Genomic DNA, 18,185 nt, shown 5'->3' on the forward strand with positions numbered 1-18,185 from the left:
TCTCCCCTACAGGACCAGGGAGGGCATGTTCCTCCTTCGGATTCTGAAGAATGGGTCCTCCTCAAAAGCATCATCATTTGTCTTTAACTAGTGTAACTTTGGAAACTATTTTTGTCCATGAGATGACAATGACTTTCTGAATTCTGACACTGATGAATTCTCCTGAATTAACATAACATTCTGAATGAAAATTGCCTCTTGTTCCTTACCATAAATACCCCGCACATTTTCAATTTCAATTACGTGGACCCAACAGACAAGAAAAAGATCATTTTTAGGTGCTCAAGAGAACATTATTTCACCAGGTAGAGTCACCATCTCTTCTAGACTTAAAAGGGGTACATGTGTTGGGAGTGAGGACAGACATCAGCAGTGTTAATTCATTTCAAATGAGGATCTGCTTATATTTTTACTGAGTTGAAACTATTAAGAATAAAACTGAAGCCCTGGCCAGACAGCTCATTTGGTTGGAGCATTGTCCTGGAGCACGGAGGCTGCCAGTTCAGTCCCCGGTCAGGGCACACACAGGACAGACCAATGTTCCTGTTTCTCTCTCTCTCTCTCTCTCTCAAAAAAAAAAAAATAAAAACTGTTTCAGAATGGACTCCTTCTGCATTCACTCCATATACTTACGTGGCAGAGTACTCGAAGAGACCATAGTAGGGATTGAACATCTCTTTGGACAGTAAGAAGAACCATTCTCTGGCCACACCCCCATAGTCCAGACCTTTCTCCGATTCAAATTCAATCCACAGCCTAGCTTTTAGGACATCGGGTCTTTTCACAGACATGATTCTCCGATAGGACTCTTCAAAAATGTTATTTCTGTGGAGTTTCATTTCAAACCTATTTGGAATATCAGCCTACACAGAAGGAAAATAAAAAAGCACATCATTCTACAGTCAATACCTGACTTCAAAGAACAGAAATGATGGCAGTCTTCAAATAAACAAGCAGTGGTGAGTGGTTCCAACTGAGCAAGACAGAATTGCTGTCTGTCTCGTTTCCCAGAGACAGACAGCCTCACGGTGAGGCTGAGACAGCAGCAGGTGCTACAGAAGGAGAGAGCCACACTTCCCCTTTTAGGAACCACTGTGGGCGCTTACCCACTAGCAACTGAAATATGGTCAGTTCTATATACTGTTTCTGTTGAAGAAAGCAACTTCAGTCCAGGTCATCAAATCCCCCAATAAGCCCCAACTGGCCAGAGTGAGCGCACTCTCTACTCTTACCAGGGTCCCCTGTTGCTGGTTGTGATCCAGGATGCCTACCAGCTGATTCTGTTGTCACGGGAACAGGACCCTGTTTATCATGCCACGTTGGGGGGAAGGCCACAGTTAATCATAAAGAAAGTAAAAAAGCACCTGACAAGTTGTGAGCAACCACCTCTTGGAGAAATGAGAACAGGGGCAGCCTTGCCATGCAAATGGATTTGCAGTCAGTCAGTGAGACAGGATGCCAGGCACAAAGCCATCACTTACTACCAGGAGGAGTGCGCAAAGAAACTCTGCAGGGACTCTATGTGAATATGTGAGTCATTTCAAAACTAGTTATCTGAGAGCCACCTGAACTGGGACATTGGAAGAGAGAACAGAACCGGGTGGGAGGTCCCGAGGCAGAGGGTCTCTCCTGCATCTTTGTGTCCCCAGGGCCTCATCCACAGCAGATGCCCAGAAAGTGAGGCCCCAGCTGAGGGACCAGACCGAAGAGGCAGCAATGGGTGGGGCACAGGCAAACCGGGGAGATGGAGTGGGGGTGGATGCTCTCCTGTCCCCAGTGGGAAGGAGCCAAGAAAGGGGGACCGCTGCACAAACCCCTGGCCAAACAAGACAAAACCCCAAACCCTAAACAAACAGTGAATGCATAAATGGAGGAGAAAGCAGGTAAGACCTGTATCTCAGGAGTGAAACCACAGAGTGAAATAGACGACATCGTGTTGAAATATTTGGGGTGAAGTGCCAGTAGAAAATATTGTGATTTAAAATGGTGCCTATAAAAACTTTATTGGGTTTCTCAGTTTTGTAAAAAATCTCATTGGGCTCCCCAGTGAGAATTTTAATATGAAAATTATACTTGATCTTAATATGCCAAATATTATAATTAAATATTATAATAAATAGATTGTTATAAATAATTAAAATTATACTTCTGAATTTAAAGGAAGGGACCTGAATATTTTTCTAACTAGGATCCAGGTTTTATTAAATATGATAACCATAGGCCATTGCAGAAGCTTCTCTGAATTTTTGGACTAAGTCCTGAATTATTCTATTTCCCATAAAATCCTTTCTATCTTTTTATGTATTACATAAGAAATTACCCTTCAGGTGATTTGATATGTAACACTAGCTCATCTCCACTGACCATTTCTGTTAAAAAGAAAACTCGGATGGAACATCCAGTGGATCGAAGCACAATGGAAAAAGGAAGGTGGTATTTTTAGTACATGCAGAAAAGCCACAAATAAGCTGTTCTCACCGAAGTAACTCTGGTAGCATACAAAGGACTAACACAGCACTTTTGGAAGACATGTTACTCACGGGTTTCTTTAATTTCTTCCTAAAGTAGTCATATTTCTGCTTGAATTCTCTGGAGTAAGGAACCGCCTAGAAGATAAATTCATAAATATAGACAATGTAAACAATACACTTGAAGTGTTATTAAAAACTGAGCCAACCTTCAGAGAGTTTCATGAATCATAAACCTTAAAATTCTTACTCTCCATGTTATCACTGAAATTTACATGTCCACAGAGCACATGGGAAAGTTCTAGAAATGATTAAGGCAAAGCAGCGATGAATAGGGCTTTCATCCCTAAAAACTATACTGATAGTCAAGAGTCATTCAGGGATATGCTATATAAAATACACTTTCCAATGTGACTTTTGTCTGAATATGAGTCAGGGTGTACTTTTTTTTTTTTTGCTGTCACTGAGATAAGAGTTATTGACTATGATACTTGAACATGCAACCCAAAAGTGACCTAGACTGTCATTTTGAAAAGATGAATCGTGCTTTTAAAAATCTTTGGGAGGCAATACGAGTGGAAAAGCAACTAAATGGATATTCTTGTATTGGGTAGACAGACAGACTCTGGAAAGTGCCCGTGTAGGAGTTAGAAGTTTGCCCCTTACATTTACAAAATTGTCTTGGACAAGGATTTTTAAAAATATTATGTGGCAGCCTCATACTCAGAATGACTCAATACTTTTTGGTGAAGAGTGTGCATTTGGGCAAGAATGGTTCTTGCTGATCCTATTTTGGGCTAAGCTAGTTAAATATACTGATCTTTAGTAAAGTGATTCCACACTCCAAACCTCATACCTTCACCTTGCTTATTCTGACCAGAAAGAGGAGAGAGGAAAAATATAAGCCTCCCTCCTTCATACTGTTTTTAAGACAATCACACAAATAAGCCAAAACAAAAACAAATAACCACTCCTACAGCAAACAATGATCATGTCAGTGTTCTACTTTGTAATTCAAGAGCAATAAGGACATCATATTTATACATCTGAAGACAATGTATATGACTTACGGTCTTTCCTTAGTTTTAATCCACTTTTCATTTGCTTTAGCACTGAACACTGGACTTGACCACATAGCAGATTTACTCTGGACAGTGTTTAATTTGACAAAATCGTGTATAAATTCTTATTCTAGAAAATGCAGAAATTTTTTCTACATTTGGACAACTGCCAACACAGTAAGGAAAAGGATACAGTGTTCTGACATAAGGCAATAAAGACATTTTGCATTCTTTTTGGTGCTATCAATATTACATGCCATAAAAAACTAAGCTTTTCCATCTAGTGTATTTATTTGCTCTTTGGTGGTTCACTTTGCCAATTCATTCATCAGGTATTTCTTGAGCACCTGCTCTGTGCCAGGCATTTTAGGTGCCAGGGAAATAATGGCACACCAACCAGAGTTCTTTCCCCACTGTCTCCTGGAGCTCACACACCACTGCAAGCAACAGGTAATAAGAAATAAGTGAATACATCGTGGCAAATGCCACGAGGAAAAAAATAGTGTCCCTGGGAGGCTATTTTATGAGGTGGTCTGAGAAAGGGACACTGGACCAGAAACCAGGGACAGGAGGGACCAAATTACGTCCAGTGAGTGCTAAGCCTTGGGGAGGCAAAGCGTTTGGTTGACATTCTCAGACTGATGGAGGGGCTTGGGTTTTAGTCCTCAGGTAGGATCACAGAACTCGGCCAACAGTCTGTATGACCTAGGGACCGGAACAGAGTTCCCTGCTCAGAACTTACATCTGAAAAGGGGACAAGAAAACCCTGCCCACTGGCCCAGGAAAGTTGCAAAGAAGCTTACCTTCTGTCCAGGACCATAAATGGAAGAAAATGAAAACATTCATTTCCTTTCTTATCCTATGCCAGCTTTAGAAAACCTGATTTCTAGAATAGACTCTCTTGTAGCTAGCTCTGCCATAAACTCTCCAGGATGGCATTTCTTCCTTCCAAACTCTCCAGTATGGCTAAGCAGAAGGATCTGACTAGACCTTGACAGTACTTCCATTTCCAAAAAATCTATAATTCCTAGCAATTATTTTTGTGTGTGTGTTAGTTTCCCCCCCTTAACATGCTGAAAAAAGGCTTGAACACTCATCGTTGTGAAGTTCTGTAGTCTTACGTGACAAATTTCCTGTGGCCCCCAGCCCATGACAGCTTGTCCCTTGTCTGACTAGTAATGTGCTAGGTGCCAGCTAGATGTGGGTGGGATAAGCCGCTGAGATATTTCTGGCCTCTCCTCATCTGTGAACAATGCATGCCTGTTGAGGAATTATTAACCTCCTCCAGTACTGATCTTGGCTCTCTAGAGGTGGTTCTTATAACGAAACAGGAACAGTAGGTTTTTACATTCTCCTCCTGAAAAGAGGTCAACCATGTAACAGGACAAAGACACCCATCCCTATGTGCAGCCTTGGAGGAGAATCACAGGCGTAGTAAGTTTCTTGTTTTGGCCAAATTATTTATTCTCTCTTGAAAACCTGGCATCTTATTTTCCTACAGACAATTTCCTACAGACAATTTAGAAGTTTAGAACAATTACATGCCTGTGGATTAAAGCCCTTTTGCTATGCATTGCGCAGGCTTTCTCTTCTGAGAAAAATGAAAACCCGACTTACTGTGTGAGATGGCTCTAAATGTTTTCATGTCACTGCTGTCCAGTCGATACTGGAGCTCATTGGAAAGACAGGCTCATGTCTGGCGTAGGGACTTGGTGAGGCTAGCACACCTGGGGCTCTAGTCCCAATTCTGACATTTGCTGGAAGTTTTGGCAACATAATTAGCTTTCTGGTCTACTGACAAGTTGGGAACAATAATATCTTCCCTACTTTCCGGAGGGGATTGCTAAAAGTGTCAAGGCAGATGATTATGAAGTTCTCGGAAAAGTACAAAGTGTTACATAAGCATGAGATATTACTTATGAGAGAAGCAAGCATGGGGAGCAGTTTCACAAATGCTTTTAATGGCGACACTTGTTATACAGACAGCACATTGACTTACAGCAATGCTGTGCTGGGCTGACACAGAAAGGGTCCCCTGTCCCCTAATACATATTTTTCAAACTTGGAAAAAAGAGAAATTCTAGGTACCAGATAAGCAGAAAGATTCAAAATAGAGACATAAGTGGGCACTGGACCTAGACATAGGAGTTCGGGCTTGGGTTTTAATCCTCAGGTAGGATCACAGAACTTGGCCAACAGTCTGTATGACCTAGGGACCGGAACAGAGTTCCCTGCTCAGAACTTACATCTGAAAAGGGGACAAGAAAACCCTGCCCACTGGCCCAGGAAAGTTGCAAAGAAGCTTACCTTCTGTCCAGGACCATAAATGGAAGAAAAAGAAAAAGAAACAGACCTGTAATAATTCATACTCCAAGGCTATACCAAAGTGGGTATGAAATCCATAGTGATGCTTATTGGGGGCGAATGAACCCAAGCCAAGCAGTTAACAGTAAATACAGGTCAGAACTTAAAAAAGCCCCATAGGAAAAAAAAATATAAAGATGAACACAGACACAAATTATAAACTGAACTGAGCAATAAACTACCATTGAGGAAAGTCTACAGACACAACAAGTGAGGATATTTTATGTTCCTGGGACCAGAGACAACAGAATAATCCAAAAAAGGTTATGGAAGAGGCCATTTTAAGAATGACTAAAGAGTTGGAAGTATAAATTAAAAAGAAAATAAAGGAATGAACAAGACAGAAAAATAGCTAAAACTCCAAATCAATTTAAAAAGAGCAAGTAGAACTTTGAGCAATTAAACAGTCACTGAAATAATAGACAAAATAAACTGATGAAGAGTAGATTATACAAAAAAGCTTAATAAAGTATTAACTGGAAGAGTGGAGCCCACTATATACAGCAACAAAAGAGAGATGGAAATATGAAAGCTAAGAAATAAGGAAGATAGTTGTGAAAGTGAATCATTTACCCAACAGTTACTGATACAGATATTCTGAAAGAATAGGAAAGATGCAACATGTGAAGAAATAACTGCTGAGAATTTTCTGGAGTGGAGGAAAGACATGGTCCCCATAATGAAGAATCATAATGAGTCCAAAGCAGAATAAATTTTTAAAAATCTACACTTAAGATACAGTAAAATTGCAAGACATCAAAGACACAGAGAAAAATTTTAAATCACCAGAGAAAAGAGAGATACCTATGAAAAAAAAAAAGGATAATTAGATTGACAACAAAATTCTCATTATCAGTTAAGGAGACCAGAAGACATGAAAGGGTATCTCCAAAGTACCTGGACTGAAGAACAATAGCTATTAGCCAAGAATTCTATAATGAGCTGAACCATCATTTCACAGAGAGGTCAACTAAGTCCTCTCAGACTGTGTGTACCAACCAGGCTGCGCTGAAACTGCTGCTAGAGCGGAGATTCTTGATCTCGAGGGGACATCAGAACCTCTGGGAGGGTTTGTTAAAACACAGATTGTGGGGCCCATTCCTCAAGTTGCTGGGTTTTTGTAAGTCTGGCATGGAGCTCCAAATCTGTATTTTAGATGAAAAATTTCTGGATGAAACTGATACTTCTTTATCTGTAGACTACCCTTTTAGAACTATCAACTAGAGGTTATACATCATTCAGAACAAAACCTAGAAAAAAGGGGATGCAAGGGTCAGTGGTGGACAAAGAAATCTGTTTATATCGAAGTGAAATCAGGTGAGCACTGATTGTTAAAAAAAAAGATAAAATACTAATGACAATTTGGAGAGTTGCAAGACAAGATAAATGCAATGCTTCACTGAACAATGGGAAACGGGAGTGGGAATAATGGCACTAACATTTCCTAAAGTCCTATATTATCCTGGATGAGAGGAAAGAGTGATTAATTTTGACATTAAGTCAAGTGCATTAATTAAAAATTTTAATGTGAGTGCTAAGAGAACAGAAAGAGAAAATACAACTTCCAAGCAAGTATAGAAAAGGAGAGAAAACAAAGAGTACTCTATCAATCTAATAGAAGGTAAGAAAAGAAAAAAACATAGCAAGAGACAGAAAAGATTTTCCTGACAAATAGAAAATGATGTAATGATTGACAGAGTCAGTCGCTGTGGGAGTTGGCATAGCTGTCTTAGTTAGCTAAAACAGCCAGGGAAAAAGTAGAGATGGAAATGGATTGATCTGAACACCACAGGCTTGATCTAATGATATACATATAAAGAACTCTTCTATACTCAAGAAAGTCAGAATACATTCTTTTCAAACACAGAAGAATATTAAAAAAAAATATGGCCAAGCCTCCAAAGAAGTTTCAAGTATCTGATTACTAATATTCCATATTCAATATTCCCTGATCACAATGCCATATAACTAGAATTGAATAAGAAATAGATAAGCAAAAATTCCCCCATAGTCTTAGACACTAAAAAGCACATTCTAAATAACTTGTAAGTCAAGGAGAAAAATCACACGGAAATTAATCAAATATTCAGAATTGAATGACAAGTAGGGCCAGATGTCTATACTAAGTTGATAATTATCTAAATACATATACTCTTATTGAAAGAAATAACACCAATAATAATAAAAGAGTAAACCAAGCTCTTTAAGAAAACAAACTGGCCCTGGCCTGTTGGCTCAGTGCTAGAGCATCGGCCTGGTGTGCAGGAGTCCCAGGTTCGATTCCCGGCCAGGGCACACAGGAGAAGCACCCATCTGCTTCTCCACCCCTCCCCCTCTCCTTCCTCTTTGTCTCTCTCTTCCCTTCCCGCAGCCAAGGCTCCATTAGAGCAAAGTTGGCCCGGGTGCTGAGGATGGCTCTAAGGCCTCTGCCTCAGGCGCTAGAATGGCTCTGGTTGCAACAGAGCATCGCCCCCTGGTGGGCGTGCTGGGTGGATCCCGGTCGAGTACATGCGGGAGTCTGACTGCCTCCCTGTTTCCAACTTCAGAAAAATACAAAAAACCAAAACAAAACAAAACAAAAAAAACAAACAGAGATCTTTCTTGGGGGCAAATCTACCTGGATTTATGATGCTAAGCAATTTTCAATAGTAATAAGGCTCTGTGCTTGAGTGAATGTAGATGATCAATGAGCCATAAAAAAGATGTAAAAAAGATTGGGAAATAGCATGGTAAAAGTCCTCTGTTAGTTGAAAACATTTGTTTCATGAATTTACCTGTTTTTCATGATGGAGAACAGAAAATGCTCTTCTCACAATGTATTGTGATTGTAAATAAATTAAAAAAAAAAAAAGCCACGGTAGGATGGCAGGTATTGATTGAGCTACATGGAGAAAAAGTAGTTGAGTGTCTGCTTTAACCCCAGTATTACTGGGCACTTTGTAAACTGCACCAAAGCAGTGGAACAAATCAAGTAAACAGACAAGTAAAGGGATGTCAGATATCAAGGTGCATTTGCATTATAACATCATTTAAGTTTTCAAATGGACTTACCTTTATAATTCAAAGCATAATTTGAACTGAGTCACATTAAAGCCATGAAATTAGTATTTTAAACATACCCATCGGCCTCTTAGCACTCAGTATAATAAACTGAACTTCTTTTTGCTCCTCTAGTTTATAAGAATCTCTATACTTCCAACTCATCTCTTTGCACTCTTATAACAAGAGGCCAGTGGGTGGATTCCCTGCTGATGAGGTAAGCATGGCCTGTCGTACAGACCCCTCCCAGGGGTTGCATACCCAGAGTGCATTACTGCTGAGTGGCCCAGGGGCTCCCACTTTTCCTTACAAACAGTGTGCGGCAGCATTTTTAGAGGGTAGCACCATACCCAAGGCAGAACTGGTTCTTTCCCCACCTGGCATACACAAAGGGGATATGAGGGAGCTAGTGAGCCAGCAGAGATAAAGATTCTTATCTGCCAGCTCCAGAGGTTAGTGACAACTTCACACAAACTTTTACAGATTTTCAGCGCTGGACGAGATCCAGAATACAGCTTAGGTTTGTTAGCATGCATTAACTGCCCTTGGCCTTAAAGAAATGACAATATTTTGCAAATACAGGGCTGGCTTTGCCTCAATTAAAAGGAAAGAGAGGACAGTTGGATTTGTTACACTTATGATCCACTCTTTTATAATGGAAAACAGAAGATGTTTAGTTTAGTTAGCAACCATTATCACACCAGTTTCTCTTCCTATATATAGTGAGTCACGTGAAAAGGCAAATGCAGCCCTACCTCACCCAGAAATCCCCATAGGAGATGGGAGTAACGTTAAACTACTCAAGCACACCACAGTGAGCAATAATATATAGAAATATGTGTTTTGATGAGATCAAAATAATACAGAACTTGAGAACACTGACCGGGCCAGTAATAGCTGGGTTCTGCAGTCTTGGGTCTTCCCACTGAGTTATTTTGCTGTCTGCAAATTAATATTAAAGAAAAAAATCAGCATATTAGTTCATATATTCTATGTAAAAAAAAAAGTCTTAGAAATAATTATTTCTACATTTTTCAAAAGCTCTCTAAGTCCCCTGACCTGGCCCCCAAGATAACTTAGTATTTCAGGGTTAGAAGAGAACAATCCTCTCTCTGGTAAACCTCCTGCACACTGTTTAGTTAAAAAACAATAAAAAATGCACAACTAAAGTAAAACCATCTATTTACACTGGTTTTGGCAAGCAACCTGCTGAAATATCCATTATAAACCCCTGTTCTTTCAAGGATTTATAACTTGATCTTGATTTTCACTTAATTGAATAAATGGCACTGGAAGTTAACAAACACTCATGGTTTTTTTTTTCTCATTTCAAATATTTTTGTCTGTGCTCAGGATCTTGAAAATCTGCTTCTGATTAAGAATCCTACATGAACAAATGAATAACCCATTACATGTGTCACTCATATGCACACAACAATCAAAGCAGCTAGTAAGTAAGGCAGTCCAAAAAATGAGAATTAGATGCTGCAGGAAGAGTCCAGACAAAGGCTTCCCTTTTGGCCAAGCTGGCAAAAAGTGGTTTTCTTTCTTCCAAAAGATGGGAAGCAAAAGGCAGTTTTGGGCTCCTGACCATGAAAATAGAAGACTTTGGAAAGTAAAACTTGCTACTGGGATGAAGAATAATACATAGAAAAGAAAACCAAACCGTGGGAACAGAGTAGAGTTGACTAATAACTGCTGTGGACTACAACCGTAAGGACTGGGTATCATCATCAAAGCAGAAAATAAGTTCATGGCTACCTATACATGACAACTCCCAAATTCTTTAGTCCAGACCTGAACTTCAAGCTCCACCCTTAACATCTGCACCTGGATTTCCCTCAGGTACCTTCAACCCAACTCTATCAAGATTGAACCCATAGTCTCCTAACACCAAAACTGTTCATGTCATCCTATATTCTCAATTAACAGTATCATACTCCATTCACTGTTCAAATCTGGAATCTGGACACACCCATTCTCCTGCCTGGCCATTTACCTCTGGTGGTCACCTGTCCTTCCCTCTCTCTGATGAGGCTTCCTTCTGATCACTCATCTTTTCCCTGGACCATCTCTAGGTCTCCCTGGCCTCAGTCTTATCCCTGTTCAACACGCCTTTCATAGCTCTGCCAAGAGGTTCTTTCTAAAGAACCCATCTGACCATCGTCATTTCCTCTGGCAAACCCTCAAGAGCGCCCTCCTGCCTTCAGAAGGGACTGAGTTCCCACACCTTCCAGAACCCCTTGGAGTTGACCTGTGTGCCATGGCTGCCTCCTCTGCACGATGGCCAACGGCAACCTTGCCACATTTCTCTGAACATGGCACCATCTGCTTCTGCACATTTCATCTGCATCTGTTCATTTCTCTGAACTTCACACACCCGTGCATGTCCTGGTGTGCCTGACTAATCTTCCTCATCCTTTGGGATCTGTCTGGAAGGTAATCCAGTCCATAAAGTCCTCCTGCAGCCTCTCGTGCCTGGTATGCAGCCCCTTGGCGAGCAGGTGCACTCTCTGCCTCTTCCACTTCTGGATTAACAAAGGGTTCTCTCCTCTAATGCAGGACTGGAAATCCTCCCCAGTACTCCCGCTGCCCCTCTCTGTAGTCTCCTCTCCACCACTGCACACACTTCCTAGCATGTGACAAGGAGCCTAATATATTATTTTTTGAATGACCCAATGAAGCTGTTGATGAAAACCAAGTTCCTTTAAAATTGTCTAAATTTTCAGAACTAGGTAAGTTTCTCTGTGGTTACAATAAAGATCAATTCTGCAGCTAAGCACTGTCAATATATGAATGTATGGTGGCCAGTTATCCATTTTCCCCCCTAGAATTTTGGAATCTAAACTTGATTTTTTTTGTCTTTGAGACATTTTTCAAATGAAAGGACAAGAATGAAGTAGAAGAATGAGGAACTCAATCAATTTAGCTACTATTAACTGGTTGGGTAAGTCTGTGGGCAGAACAGACTAGAACAGGATTTGACAGTATCACTGTAATTTAATTTCCTCTTCTGGCTTTGTATATGAGATACCTGTGGCCAATTACTCAGCCCCTGGGCACAACTGGTCTTTAATAAAAATCACACAATTCCTGAGTGTGGTAGAGATTCAGGGCAAGACCTTCCTTTAACCTTCTGCACCAGGCTTTAGACATAGCAGCTATTTGATAAATGTCAACCAAATGAATGAAGGCATCTAAAGAAAAGATTGGTACTGAGCACTATCTCTCCTGAAATTAAATTTGTAAGATAGCTGAAATTATTAGTCTTGAAAATGTCTAGCTTCTTAAGACTTTATGAAGCATAAAATAAATAACCTAATTATTTAAAAGATAAATGCATTGCTATCTTTGTCATTCAGAGTACAATCACCTGTCCCAGTGATGCTGGAAGACAGGATGACTCTAAATAACTCACAAGATGATAGCTTTCATAGTAAAATGGCATGTGTAAGGGTGACCTGGTTTCTGTCCTGCAAAAACAAAACGAGATGCAGGAAAACTGTTTAGAAAGAGAGGTTCATTTGGAAGGTAAAAAAATTCCTAAATGTCACCACCAGGTAATTAAACCCACTTCGGAGTGTACTTATAAAACCTCTTAAAAAGATAGGTATTCTGCATTTTTCATAGATTGGATTTTGGGGGAAAAGGCACATTAATTGAACTTTGTTTCATTTATAGGTACCCCTTTATTGCTGTCCATTGAGCAAACTTTGACAAATTAGGAGAAATGGCAGAAATGTTGTTAACAGCTAATGAGGTTCTTATAAACAGATCTTTTTTTTTTTTTTTTACCTAGTTTCTGGTCTAATTTATTTACACCTACTGGTTTAGAGAACATTTCAGTATGTTTAGGCAAAGGCAAACTTCAATCTCTGGAAGAGGAGCCTCCCATGCACTCTCTGTTCTGGCAGGAAAACTGAGGAATGCCATGCTTGGAGGGACTGGTGGACTGGTTAGGATTAAGGAACTGCTTAGACATTTAGCAAGTAATGACCATCTCTGCCTCAGCACACAGGAGTGAGGCAAGCATTAGGGTGCAAGTGCTGCTGCTTCACAGGGCAAATTCTTTCCCTTTTCTGACCAAGGACATCAACTTCCTAACACTGTCACCACTGACCTTCCATGAACCAACTTTAAGTCACTGTTTTTCCAAAGTATCTGCTACATGTGCTACTAATTCTATGCACATCACCAGTCTATGATTTTTACCATTTTTAATGTACACTAGAATAGCTGTTTGCAATAGTGTTTCTCTTGTTTTGGGGTCCTCACAGTACACTAGGAACATTTATAAAAGGTTTGTTTTGGTTGACCTGCAGATAACCATCCATGACACAACCACAGTGTTGTGTGAAATATTCTTTGTGTATAGCAGAGGCTGCATTACTGTATAAAACCCTGTTTTAATAAAAATCATTATTCTTTGTACCTATGTTTGAAAAATTAAATTGTAAGATATAAAAAACTGGCCCTGGCCGGTTGGCTCAGTGGTAGAGCGTTGGCCTGGCGTGTAGGAGTCCTGGGCTCGATTCTCGGCCAGGGCACACAAGAGAAGTGCCCATCTGCTTCTCCACCCCTCCCCCTCTTCTTCCTCTCTGTCTCTCTCTTGTCCCCTCCCGCAGCCAAGGCTCCATTGGAGCAAAGTTGGCCCGGGCGCTGAGGATGGCTCCATGGCCTCTGCCTCAGGCGCTAGAGTGGCTCTGGTTGCAGCAGAGCATCACCCCCTGGTGGGCATGCCTGGTGGATCCTGGTCAGGCGCATGAGGGAGTCTGTCTGACTGCCTCCCTGTTTCCAACTTCAGAAAAATAAAAAAAATAAAAATAAAAAAAAGATATATAAAACTGGGGGAAAAATCTGTTTTTTGTTTTAAATGGGAAAAAAAGGATATGACTCCTCTACTCTTTTAGCAAATTATGCTAAGAATATGATAAGTAGTATATGAAGGAAAACACATACATTTTCAAGCATTTATAGCAGCAATTTTATGCTTACTGTAAAATTCTGGAAAATAGGTAAACAGCATTTTTACTTGTCAAAGATAAAAACTAATCTTCTGGCCTGACCAGGTGGTGGTGCACTGGAAAGAACGTCGGACTGGGATTCAGAGGACCCAGGTTCGAGACCCCGAGGTCGCCAGCTTGAGCACGGGCTCATCTGGTTTGAGCAAAAGCCCACCAGCTTGAACCCAAGGTTGCTGGCTCCAACAAGGGGCTACTTGGTCTGCTGAAGGCCCGTGGTCAAGGCACGTATGAGAAAGCAATCAATGAACAACTAAGGTGTTGCAACGCGCAATGAAAAACTAATGATTGATGCTTCTCATCTCTCTCCGTTCCTGTCTGTCTGTCCCTGTCTATCCCTCTCTCTGATTCACTCTCTGTCTCTGTAAAAAACAAACAAACAAAAAAAAACCCCAAAAACTAATCTTCTGTACCTTGACGTATCTAATTTAAACCAAAGTATAGCCTATACCCCTAAACACACTGAGGACTTTTACTTTTGGTTTAATTCTGAATTGTTTGGCTTCTTGCATAATTCCATTTAAAATAACCCCTCAATTCCCCATGCCAGAAAACGAGGTATATCTACCATGCCCTCGGTTGCTTAGTAACATCTGGAAAAGGCAATAAGCCTGGGAGATAGTGACAAGCCCCGTCCTTGTGGCCAGACATCCCAGCAACTGGCTCATCAATGTGCTTAACTAATCAATGTGATGAGTTAAGACAAGGTAAGGATGGGGAAACCTGGTGCAGACTTACTGTTTAGAACCAAATGACAACAGAGAATAAAACCCTACCACACTGCACGCACGCTCTGTGCTTTTAATCTATCAAAAGCGTTCTTTTAAATATACATTTTCAAAAAGTTGTAAGGGATATATAAATGCAGAGAACATGTCACTTCAAGAAAGAAAAAAGAAAAACCACCGGCTAAAAGCAAACCTTTATTAGTTTAACTTTTAGTTGAAATGAGAAACCACACATTTTTTTTGTAGGTGCTGGAGCAAATGACTACAGCAAATATACCACAATTTTGAGGAAAGAACTGCGTATATTTTAGTGTGTTGGGTGCAAGGAAACATGCTGTGAATAGAAAATAAGTCAGAATGGGCATCTTGCCCTGAGATCCAAGAAGGCAGGGTTTAGAACACTTGTGTGCTGTGCCAAGCACTGCACACACACGAATTTTTGGACTCCATCATCACTTGTAACCTTATTTTCTATTATCAGGTGTATTTATTAAAAGCGCAAAAGTCAAGGGATCGTCAACCCAAAAAGTTTTTAAATTAAAAAAAACAATGACAAGTTAATAGGTCGCAAGATCAATTGGGTGAAAGCTTGGTGGGCTACTTGATAGCAAACTGAGGGGGATGCACAGTACCGTACGAGGGCACTGATTCTCTGGTACCATTCTCGCCACATAACACCTGGCTGCCTAGACAAAGAGTAAAATAACAAAGCTTTCACTCCAATACTTGAAATACCCGCACCCTCCCATTACCGGCAACCTCTGTGTGTCCAGAACAGCGCCTACTTACTATGGTCAATATAAAATGTTCGGCCGTCCAAGTGAATTCTTTCTTCCCAACCAGGCTAGTATCAGGGGAAAAACAGAGAGAGAAAATATAAAAATTAGCTAGCGGTTCCAGAACCAAAGGCAAAATTAAGACACTCTAGGACACTTTCTTACTGTTCTCTCCTAGGACACATTTTTTTTAAAATTAAGTTTTTGAAAAAGGGGAGAGAGAGAGAAAGAGGGTTAGAAGCAGGAAACATCAACTCATAGTAGTTGCTTCCTGTATGTGCCTTGACCGGGCAAGCCCAGGGTTTTGAACCGGTGACCTCAGAGTTCAAGGTCGACGCTTTATCCACTGCACTTCCACAGGTCAGGCAGGGTACATTTTTACATTAAGAATAAACTGCAGGCCCTGGCCGGTTGGCTCAGCGGTAGAGCGTCGGCCTAGCGTGCGGAGGACCCGGGTTCGATTCCCGGCCAGGGCACACAGGAGAAGCGCCCATTTGCTTCTCCACCCCTCCGCCGCGCTTTCCTCTCTGTCTCTCTCGTCCCCTCCCGCAGCCAAGGCTCCATAGGAGCAAAGATGGCCCGGGCGCTGGGGATGGCTCTGTGGCCTCTGCCCCAGGCGCTAGAGTGGCTCTGGTCGCAACATGGCGACGCCCAGGATGGGCAGAGCATCGCCCCCTGGTGGGCAGAGCTTCGCCCCTGGTGGGCGTGCCGGGTGGATCCCGGTCGGGCGCATGTGGGAGTCTGTCTGACTGTCTCTCCCTATTTCCAGCTTCAGAAAAATGAAAAGAAAAAAAAAAAAAAGAATAAACTGCAAACATTTGAAGTTAACCCTTGACAACATGGAGGAACACATTTTAATACATGTTCCACAGCCTCAGATGCATTCACCATATGAACAGGAAACGGGCTGCTACTTCAAAAGCTTCAATGGGAAACTTCAGCATACCATGGAATAGTTGAGTTTGGGGCTGAACAGCTCATTTAATTAAATAGATATTTACTGAGTACTGAAGGGAGGAGGAAGGTTAATAGGGAAATGTTAGAGACAGATGCTTTACTCAAGTCATGGCTGGCCAAGGAATCTAACACACACTTCTCCGTTGTGAACTCTCCCTGTTCAAACGCAGGAACCAAACAGACTCGGATAATTTATTATCAAGAGAGGGCTGGTATGCTCTTATTATCTGAATTGTGCCCACTTGCTATTTGAAACTCAGGAACCTACAAGGTCCAGACCACACACAGTCATGCCCTTTGGAAACTCACTCTTGAGATACATTCTGGGCTCTATCACCCGAACCCAGGAACCGAGCAGATTTAGAGCGGGAGGGATATCTGTATAACCTAGTGAATAAAGATCGAATCCTAAACTTCCTAGCTTCAAATTTTGCCAAAATATACCATACACCGGGCAGCAGAAAAGGTTCTTTCCATTTCAAATAGTCTTAAGTCCTCCCTGTCCCCTCCTCCACCTTGCTTCCTGCCCCTGTATGGTTTTTTTTTTTTAATTGGAGATATATGGTAAAAATTTCACTCAAAATTCAATTTGGAGTAAATACCTCAATCCACTCTGGCTCCCAAAGAAAACAGACTGATGAAAAAATTAGATTTATAAACAGTCATCAAACAGGAAAAAAAAACCCTTAAAATATCTGCACACTAAATGACTTACAAAAACCTGTGATTATCTATGCCTTTCTCTCTCACCGTTTTTAATATTTTTGTTCCTGTGACTAACTCAGCATTATGGGTGGAACTTAGTGGTTGCAGCATTACAAAAGAAACGTGTGCTGCTTAAACTGTCACCTGTAAAGAACGTCTCTTGCACCCTAGTTACAAGGTCCACCTTCTACTAGCAGCTAGCAGTTCAGAAACCCCTTTCATACGTCCTGGCTGTTGCATGAATTGTACGCACTAGAACTCAGTTATATACCCAATCCTATTAAGAAGTTATAGACCATTGGGCCCCCAAAAGCCTGAAGAAGAGGTCACAGGGCCTCTCTATCAACACGGGGCAGATGAATGAACATTTTCAGACTTGTCCCTGTGTCTCCAGTGTACTCACAGGAAGAGGGCCAAGGTCATTGGGGTTTAAAGGTGCCTTTGACCGCATATGTACTGGAAATTTCAGGCGTGGATCTTCCTGCAAGAAAAATGTAAAAGGCAGAAGGTGTTAAGAGCGACTGTCTGTGTGTCGTCACTGGCTCCTCCACACTAGAGCTGCGTGGTCCAAGGCAATCAAGGTGCATGAGCGAGAAACCACACGCCTGCCCGCATGGGGGAGGGGGAGGGATCCGTCTGTTAACCGGAAGTCTGGCTGACCATCTCTCACAAAAGACTACTCCACTCTTCCTCCTTGTCCTTGGTGAAAGGAGAGGAAGAATATTTCAATAAAAGGGTAACTGCTTTCCCAAGACCTTGAGCAGGTAAAGAGGAAGAGGGCTTAGCAGTGATGTTACTATGGAAACCAGAATAAAGGGTGCCAGTGAAGCTGAGTCTCTACTCGGGCGAAGAGGGAGTGAAGGTCTGGTTTGTAAATCTCCCTGTAGATCCAGAGCCCGGCTGAGGGCAGCTAGCCTAACACACTCGGAATCGCCTCTCCATCAGCGCTTGAGTGTCCTGCTTCTCCCTTCCACTCTCTCCTAACTAACACAGAGAGTCAGAGTCGCAGTCTGGTCTGACTGCCAAGTCACGTGCTCTCTCAAGGAGAAACGGCTTCATCATGAAG

The 18,185-nt window shown here is 41.5% G+C and overlaps 1 protein-coding gene across 8 annotated transcripts in view; it reads right to left on the reverse strand.

Moving 5' to 3' along the window:
* NEDD4L (NEDD4 like E3 ubiquitin protein ligase) overlaps positions 1–18,185 on the reverse strand; it is a 339,262-nt gene that overhangs the window by 33,897 nt on the left and 287,180 nt on the right. For all 8 annotated transcript variants that reach the window (XM_066247368.1, XM_066247372.1, XM_066247370.1 and 5 more), the window contains 5 exons: positions 17,523–17,600; positions 15,471–15,525; positions 9,816–9,874; positions 2,541–2,606; positions 634–863 (listed from right to left, as the gene is read on the reverse strand). In XM_066247368.1, coding sequence (XP_066103465.1) covers positions 634–863; positions 2,541–2,606; positions 9,816–9,874; positions 15,471–15,525; positions 17,523–17,600 — 488 coding nt within the window. The remainder of the gene's footprint in view (positions 1–633; positions 864–2,540; positions 2,607–9,815; positions 9,875–15,470; positions 15,526–17,522; positions 17,601–18,185) is intronic.

The sequence above is a fragment of the Saccopteryx bilineata genome, chromosome 11, assembly GCF_036850765.1.
Source record: "Saccopteryx bilineata isolate mSacBil1 chromosome 11, mSacBil1_pri_phased_curated, whole genome shotgun sequence".
Lineage (NCBI taxonomy): Eukaryota > Metazoa > Chordata > Mammalia > Chiroptera > Emballonuridae > Saccopteryx > Saccopteryx bilineata.